The following is a 9,074-nucleotide window of genomic DNA, read 5'->3' as shown; positions in this document are numbered from 1 at the left end:
GCTAATACGGGTTGCAGGAGCATCTGTAGTTTACTGGTGCTGTTTATTGGTCAAGACTAAGTTTAGCAATGTCCAGGAAGTCCTTGTCTCTGCAGTTCTTATGCTTCTCCCTCTCCTGCCACTCCTCCATGAGCCAGAGCTGGAGGGGCAGCTAGTGTCCTGCTTTTTGGCTCAGGGCCCCTTCCTGTATGAAATCTGGCATTTCACTGAGACATAAAGTTACCTTCTCCCTCTAACCAGCGTTTCATTTAGCACACAGCTACTTCTGTGATATTTTGGGTCTGCTTCTTGGCTAATACATCCTTCTGAAAATAGCACAAGGTTCACGCTGATAATTTGTGAATTCCATCCCTGGACTTGAGCGCTATGGGGGTCCTGGGAATAAAGCTGGGTAGGTAAGACCAAAAGCAGCTGTATACTGTGAAATAATAAGTGTCAGACAAAATACAGTATTGCAGCTAATAGATGTATTTTAAAAGTGGAAACATCTATGTTTAATTGCATTTAAAGTACGTAGTGAGAAACCACAGTTATACATTTTTATAACAAATCTTTACATCTGAAGTCAGAATTATACAAAAAAAAGTGCTGATTATATATGATCAAAACAACTGAGGCAATTTTTTAACAACATCATCTAAATATTAGCATGTGGCCCTTGTCAGCAACACTCTAAAGTCAGGCTGAATAACGTCAGTGACAATTATTGTTTTTCTTTAACTTACCCAAAAACAACAACCCAAAAACTGTTTTGTTTGTTTGTTTGTTGGCCTTTTTTTTTTTGCATAGCTTTCAATATTGCTGCACTCTCACCTCTGCATATTGCAAGCCCATAGCAGTTCCAAGATAATTTCTTTAAAATTCTGAATATTTTTAATCCAGTTCCCCTCAAATACATAATATATATTTTCTTCCAATTATAAATACATATTTTAATTAATCTGATTTCAATAACATGCATTTGTATAATTACTGTACAATCAAAATAGACATTGACCTTACACAGTGTGTATGCTTTTATGCCAGTAATATTGTTCAGACACACTGCTCAACAAATCAAGCAAATAGGGAAATAAAAAGGAAAAAGGGAGGAAAATATAACCTAGGTGAGAAAATATAATCTCACGGTGATTACAGACCAAAAAAAAAAAAAATTAAAAAAAAAAGGAAAAATACTGATCAGAAAAAGAGAAAGGGCTTATTAATACATAGAAAATCCCCACAATAGTTGAAACACACTTTAGGAACTAGTAAACATGTTAAATAGAACTGTGCCAATTACGCAGTGCCCAAGCATCTGCTTGCTCTTAATTAGATGGGGAGGTGAATGACCACTGTTTATTTTCATTTTCCTCATTAATTATGAAAAACCGCATTCAATTCGTCTTGCATGGTGAGAGACTGGCTGCGCAGATGTAAGTCGTAAGGGAAGTGGCTCTCTGTAGGCAACCTGAACATCGAGCTCTGCCCAAGGGGACCCCTGGGTGGCACTGCACAGTAATGCATGCCGTAATTGTAATTTTTGCCGTAGTCCAAGCTTTCTTCTTGCTTCAGGGAAAATATCCCATTATAGTTAATGGGGGGGGGACTTAAGGGACCTTCAAACTGTGGGCTGGCGCACTCCGGGGAAGCGCTTTCATAGAAGGACTCGTAAGCACTGCAGTAATTGTAAGGTTTCATGGACTTGGAGTTGTCTAGAGTCCCATGCCCCGGGGGGGTGCCAAGCTCTGGGCTGTGGTAGGGGGGATAGAAGGTCGAGTAGGGCGTGCGGGTATGATGGGTGCCTTCACCCGCCTGGCCCATTAGGAAACTTCTGGCATTCAGCTGCAGGCATCCCGCCACCAAGTTTGTAGTCGGCTGGGACAGACCCTTGCACAAGTTTTGGACAAAGGTGAGCAGGTCGGGTCTCTTGCCGATTCGCAGGATTTCAGAAAGAGCCCAAATATAGTTCTTGGCTAGTCTTAACGTTTCTATTTTGGACAGTTTTTGTGTTTTCGAATAACAAGGGACCACTTTCCTTAGATTGTCCAGGGCATCGTTAAGGCCGTGCATGCGATTCCTCTCTCTAGCATTGGCTTCTTGTCGCCTGAATTTGATCCTTTCCATTCTTATCTTGCTTGTCTTTTTTTTCCGAAGGCCCCTTCGCCTAGGTAAGCCATTCTCATCCTCTTCTTCTCTCTCTTCCTCCTCCTCCTCTTTTTCTGTGTCTTCTCCAGGAGATCTTTTAATATTCTTTCCTCGGAGCACGATCTGCTTTGAAAAGCTTTCTGGGTTCTTCATTTGCTTTTGGTCATCACTTTCTCTTGAAAACTTTCTACACATCTGGGATTCTGGCATTACAACAGACTCATCAAATGGCAGTGTTAACATGGTTCTATAATCTTAAATCACCTGAAAGAATGCCAGTACAATGTTTAAATATTTCCATTTTTAAAGTTTCCCGACTCACACACACAGCCTCATGCACCTTTCTTGTGTCTGTGTATGCGCTCTCTGTGTATGAGTGTGTGTATATAAATGCACAATCTATATTTCTTGCATAAAATGCTAGTTGCAAATGACTACTTTTTAAAACATAAAAGCTGGCAAGAATTCTAAAATCACTCAAAACATTGGACCTTACAACTGTAAAGACACATTTCTCACAGATAAATATAGAGGAAATCAATATTTAAAATATACAATTAACTCCCTGCTCATTTATTTTATTTTTAAACAACCCCTTCTAAATCTCACCATGATGGAATCCAAAGAAAAACAAAACACGATAAAGCAATGCAGAAATTTCATTAATCCAAATTCCCCTGTGTGGAAAAATTAGCAGAGCAAGCACAGCCTTAAAATTCAAAGTACCATATCTCTATTACCTGAGAGTTAGTATTTTAAAATCACTTTTTGACTTATATCTCAAAGTTGTGGGGTTTTTTCCCTCCATGTTTTTCCTTTATGTATCAAGATATTAAACTCCAGTAAGTTGCAGTGGGTGAGAAGCAAAAAATAATGGAACATCTCACACGATCACTCAGCTTGTAACATAATGAAAAACAAAGCAGTTTCTTTAATGTTTTATATTAAATTCACATATTATTTCATATTAAGACAAAAACCAGAATTATCTAACCCTAAATGCTAGGAAATAAAATCCCCCTGCCATTTCTTTTCCCTTTTCCAAGCAAAAATTCTAATTGATATTATCTGTTTAGTTAGAATCAACTTATTTACTTTTTCTCTTTTTCTTTTCTCCTTTATTCTTTCTTCCCCATCAATTGGGGGGGGGGGGGGTGGAGGTGAAAAAATTCCCTGCACACTATAGCAGTGTTTATGTTCTGTGAGGCTCAGATGTCTTCCTCCAGCTCTTAGCTGACAGGAGCGGTCTGTAGATTCTGACTGCTATTCTGCACGTGTGCTCAGAATCCAGTCTGGAATGGAAAAATAATTTCCTTTTCCCAGTTACTTTGTTTTTTATTTTTTTGTTTGTTTGCAGTTTGGGAGCAGCAAAAGCTTGGATCCCATGGTCTTCAAAGAGACAAGCAAAGCAAATGCAGGGACTTTTTTAATAGAAAAAAACTAAACAAAAACCCCAGTCAAAGACTTATTCTATCAGTATTTCTACACACTTGCAATATTACATAAAAGCAATGAAAGTTTGCAATTGTATCAGAAGAATAAAATGTTAGGAGGAGTTATTAGACAGTAAATAGCATACACAAAATACAAGACAATGATACTGTATCTTTAAACACTTGCATGCACACCCAGCACCAACTGAAATATATCTTTATTTGTATTACCTTAGCTTTTTATTTCATTCAACAATCAGTTTTCATTTTTTGCCTTCCAAATCTTTTCAGTCTGAATGTCGCATCGTCTCCTGGAGTCTAGATCTGTGTATATCTGCACTATCTCATTGATCTCTAAAAAGTGACATTGATGCCAACTGCCAGAGCTGGTACCCATGCCATCTGCTAGTGACGTCACAGGGCAGAGAAAACCACGTGAGCCTTTCTCCTGGGACCTTCATTCTGCACTGATCATCTGGCATCCCTCTAAGTGGGTACCAGTATTCATGTATCAACACAGAAGGTTAGACTGATAGAAAAAAAAAAAAAAAAAGAAAAGAAAAAAATCCGCACCAGCATTTCACATACAGTAGGTGCATTTCCACTGTAATTGCTTCATTTTAGCAGCCTAGCTGCATGGATAGAAATGCCAACGTTTGGTACTGTCCCTGCCTACAGGTACAGCTGCCCTGTGGTTGTTATTACAGTGCTGTTTGTATGAGAAGTGCTGTCTTGTACTGATCTGAGTCCCTCCAGTGCACCTGGTACCCAGGGAGAAAAAAGAAAAGGCAAGAAAAAACAGGCAGAAATGGGGAAGTAATGCTGGTGCTATAACGCATAGCACAGTCACAAAAAGTGGGTTTTTTTGTGATGCTGCTGGGAGTGATTTTTCGGCCGTGGGGACTTTCTGAGCGCAGCTTGTTGCCCCAGAGCACATGACAATGGGAGCAAATCTCTCACTGTCTCTAAGAAATCCTCCCCTCACATCTCTTGGTGTTTTTTGACATTGCCAAATGAAAATAAGCGTTTGTGGAAAACTGGATGTACAACATGAAGATTTAACGATTGGTGCCTTCTTTTCAGAAGCGTGTGGCAGAGCTCGCTGGTCCCTGTCCTGCTCTGGCACACTGCAGTGTGACTGGGGTGCACCTGCTCACAGGTGTAACTTTGGATGCTTGAGGAGTTAGCCCCTCTGCCAAATTTTCTCTCTCTGCCGGCCTTTTTGTGAATGTTTCCTCAAAATCTCTTTAGAAACTGAGTTATTCCCTTTGGAAACCTGCTCTTCCTCCTCCTAAAACTCTCCCCCTACTCTTCCATTTTCATCCCTGGCTGCTCCTTTCTTCATGCCCTTGTTTCTCCCGTCAGCTGCCTCTCCTGTACTCCCTGCTTTTCCTCCTTTAACCCTTTTGTCTCTTTCCACAGGCAAAACACTGTTAAATGAAGCTGAAAAAGACTCTCAGCTCAGCTTTGCCATGGAGCTTATGGCAAACTCCACTCCACCTTGCTGTGTTTGGGGTTTGTGTGGGGTTTTTTTAAAAATTTTATTTAGAAGTGGAAATATCAAGAGAATTACAGGGGGAATGATTTGTCATCTTAGAAACATTTTTTAAAGTTTGCTTTTATTGTTATCATGAATCACTGTTTTTTTGGGACTAAGTAATCTCTGTTTTAAAATAATGAGTGGCGGAGTATGTTTTTAGTATTAAAATAATCCCTGGCAGAGCTGCTATTGTTATGGGTCTATGTAAGCGTTTCCATTATAAATCCTGTTTTTGAAGGGTTCATCTCCTTTAATTCACATTGGGCCCAAGCTTGGCATTAATGTTCTCAGCCTCAATACAATTTTTTTTTTTTCCCCAGAAAGTTTCATTTAAATCTATTTGATATTTTTTTATTAGAAAGGGGAACAAAAAATAAGGCAGCAGCAGCAGAAAAATACGTGTGTGTGGAGAGTTGTTTTATACATCTACATGCATGTGATGCACAAAATGATACTTAATGATTTTAGAGATTTTCATTAAAAAAAACAAACCTTCACCCTGAACCATGTTTATTTGTTTGTTTTTAAGAAGTGAGACATATCAGATCATTCATTCTATACAGAGTCCTGGCTTCTTTTTTTTTTCCCTATTTTTTTAATTTTTATCTATTAAGGAAAATGTATTTGAAGTGACAAAGATGTTAAAACTTACAGGGAAAGTGTCCAAAAGGAGGAAGTCCCCCCATGCTATTCATAACATTTGCTTAATTTTATCACAAATATTGTAATCTCTGTAACAGATAAGAGGGTAAAATCCCATTATTTTGAATAGGAATTTATATATTAAGAATTATATTCTGAAAGGTCCTAATCTAAATACAAAAAGTCCTGAGTAACCAAACCCCATTTCAATACATACTAAAAATACTTTGAGAATTTGAAGGAAAGGTTGACATTGTAGTGGTCCTGTGTTAAGGGAAGTACCAACAACATTTTCAATTATATCACCCAGCCTCCAAAACACATTTTTACAAAAATATTTTCTCCATCATTTTTTCTTATTGAAGTAGTTGGTTATTTTTTAAAAAGTGCTCAAATGCATTTCTGAATGGCTTTCATACTGCTAATAAACCCCAAAATGAATTAGTTTCTGTTGAAGGATTCCCTCTGCAGTAGTAACATTACATTTTTGCAGATTCATAATCCATCATTTGACCTTTTTAATATTTTCAAATAAATAGTGGAGAAACAAAATAGCTGAGATATCAAGGTTTAAAAAGCCTCTACTGTGCATGCATAATAACTTTTCATAAGGATTTTACTACGCATTTTGTATTATGGATCCACGTTATGCAAATGTGTACTGCTGTTAATATGCATTCACAGCATACCCGATAACTGCTGCTTTGCTGTCTACTGTGAATGCATTTTAAGAATAATACACAAAATACAGCAAAATGCAGTCTATAGAATGGGTGCACAGCACCCAAGATGTTACTGAATGCTTATTGCAAATTTTTTCCTGTGCCCAGACTGTATCGTTTTGTATTAAAAGTGAATATATTTCAAATGCAATATTATTATAGTACATTTAACACAACCAAATGTTAATAGATTCATTGAAATAATATTGAGTCATTAATAGATTCACTGAAACAATACTGCTTTCAAAGGAATGCACAATCTCCATGGTGCATCAGGGGCACTGACCCAAAGTGCGCTGCAATCAGTGAGATCCTTTCAAAGTAACTTCAACATGCTATCATCAGAGCCCCTGTGAATGTCTCTACACTTTTTCTTTTTCCTCTTTTTTTTAAATTTTTTTTTACATTTTTTTCATCATTCTCTCCCACCCTCTTCCAAACGGCCCATATCATCCTGTTTTGCTGAAAGAGGAGAACTGCACCAAATGAAGGAACTCAGGAACATTTTGAGGTGTGGTAGTCTTGGCTGTTCACTGGGAGCAATGGAACCTCATGGGCATCAGGAAACTGTTCGCAAGGTGAAGTTAGCTGAGTCTTTTTCTTTTCAGCTTTCAAATGTATGCACTGGACATCACTGCATCTTCGTCAGAGTGACAATCCTGTGATGCCAGACTTCCTCTTCCACACTCAGGATCTGATGTGAGTTTGCCTTCCTTTCATGGCACCCATATGCCCAGCCCAAACATCTGGTTAGCTGCTGCCTTGGGAGCAAGACTAGCAGAAAATGTATGTCTAGTGCATCCTAAATTGCAAAGCCAGACCACAAGGGGCAAATAGATGGGTAACAGTGAGGAAAACAGTGGCTCCAGTTTGCTGCTGAGTATAATGCTCAGGAGGAGGTGAGAATACCTGTTTGGCAGGTTTGTGTGTGTGCGGTTTGGGGATTTTCATTTGGATTTTCTTGGTTTTGGTGTTTTCTTGTGTGTGTATGTGTGTGTGGTTTATTTATTTAAATTGTTTTGGGATATTTTTGTTTTACAAAGAGGATGGTATCTTGGGCAGGGACTCTGGTCTGCAAATCCCAGTGAGTATCAGACTGGTCAAGACTGGGACTTTCTGGTAAGGCAGGACTGTGCCCCTACAAGAGGAACTGCTGGGAAAAAAAGAACAGATCATTGTGCCACATGCATGTAGCATGCCAGCTGCCTATCCTGTGGGAGGCTGGCGCACCCTGCGACTGAAGTGATGAGTGTCCCTCCCTGCCCGGTAAGACCCAGCTTTCTGCTGCCTCTGTGTGCCCAATATGCTGCCATAGACCATGGACTGCTTTATGAGGGGAACTTGCCATTTCCATCAGCACAACCCAGATGAACTTCTTGGTTTTATGAAATAATTTTAAGTGTGGAGCAGGATGACTCAGGCTTATTATAATGGAAATATATGCTCCCTTTGGTTTGCTTTTTATTATCTGAATTTATAACTCTCCTTGCACAGGGCTCTTCCTGAGATACTGGTCTGATGAAGATAACTAAATTTTCATTCAAAAAGTAGAAGAGCTGTGCAATCAGGTATGCCAACTTGTTAACGAACTATGGCCTCCCTTACGTTTTGAAATATGTGTTACACTTTTGACTGCTCCTAGCGTCCATAATTGCCAAATAGCATCTGCAACATGTAATAATGCATGTACCTGAAAACCTTACTGAAGATCTTTCCTTATTGAAAAGAAAGGTAACTTGGGGTAAAAAAAAAAAAAAGCAAAATAAACAAACCTAAGCTAGTGCCAAAATGAAATGTTTATCTTCATAACACTGCTAGGAAGCAGGGAAATGCTACTTTCTAAGAGGAAGAGGGAGGCATAAGGATCTTACAGCACCAATCCTGAACTTTTCCCACTGAATCAAAATGCTCAATGCAAGTATTAGGAGTAATCAAAAGCTCCATGTCTATTTGATAAACACTCCAGAAATTATTGTTCAAAAGGAGATTAAATGAAGGGTACAGATACTGAATCATCTCGCCTTCTTGCTTCTTGCACTGATTTGAAGACAGTGGAAGATGGACTTTGGAGGATCCTGACCATCCCATTTTGGGTCAAACACAAACTTTGTCACAGCTGATTGTGGGAGCTGGGTCATTTGAGACCTTTTACCCACAGGATCAATTTTCCTCTGATAGTCCTGGAGATTTGGTGGTGGAATTTAACTGCAAATAGAACAGGATTTTATAAAACTGTTTTCTGGATTCAATCCCCAAGCTTCTGAGAAAGCTTTCATCTCAGCTGTAACATGAAGCTGGATATAGATAGGACTGTAATGATATTTTCCCCAAGTCATTTTGCAAAACTGATATTTAAAAAACAATTTTTTCAGTGATGAATGAACAATTCTACTTTTAGAGTAACTGATGTTTCTTGTCTTTATAAAAACCCATTTCAATGTGTTTTTAAACAAATTTGCTGGACAGGTGGACACACTGATATTGTAAGATGTAAATTTCTTATTCTTAGCCAAACATAGAGGAGAACTAAGAAGAAATTGGTGGTTCCCATCTATTCAAGTATACAATTAAACAGATAGAGCTCAAGAGGGGATTTTGCTTACATCTGCA

General features: G+C 38.6%; 1 protein-coding gene across 1 annotated transcript; it reads right to left on the bottom strand.

The window, feature by feature from the left end:
- Window positions 1-445: 445 nt before the first annotated feature.
- Window positions 446-3,992, bottom strand: NEUROD6 (neuronal differentiation 6). The gene is made up of 2 exons (XM_027902265.1): window positions 3,792-3,992; window positions 446-2,391 (listed from the first exon to the last, which is right to left on the bottom strand). The coding sequence occupies exon 2, from the start codon at window positions 2,368-2,370 to the stop codon at window positions 1,357-1,359; it is 1,014 nt and encodes a 337-aa protein (XP_027758066.1). The 5' UTR covers window positions 2,371-2,391; window positions 3,792-3,992; the 3' UTR covers window positions 446-1,356.
- Between the last annotated feature and the right edge of the window lie 5,082 nt (window positions 3,993-9,074).

This window comes from Empidonax traillii, unplaced genomic scaffold (genome assembly GCF_003031625.1).
Source record: "Empidonax traillii isolate 1590-97213 ecotype Southwest subspecies unplaced genomic scaffold, ASM303162v1 scaffold857:size263469, whole genome shotgun sequence".
In the NCBI taxonomy this organism is placed as follows: Eukaryota; Metazoa; Chordata; class Aves; order Passeriformes; family Tyrannidae; genus Empidonax; species Empidonax traillii.
Note: the sequence above shows the minus strand (reverse complement) of the source record. Positions and strands in the feature narration are given on the sequence as shown.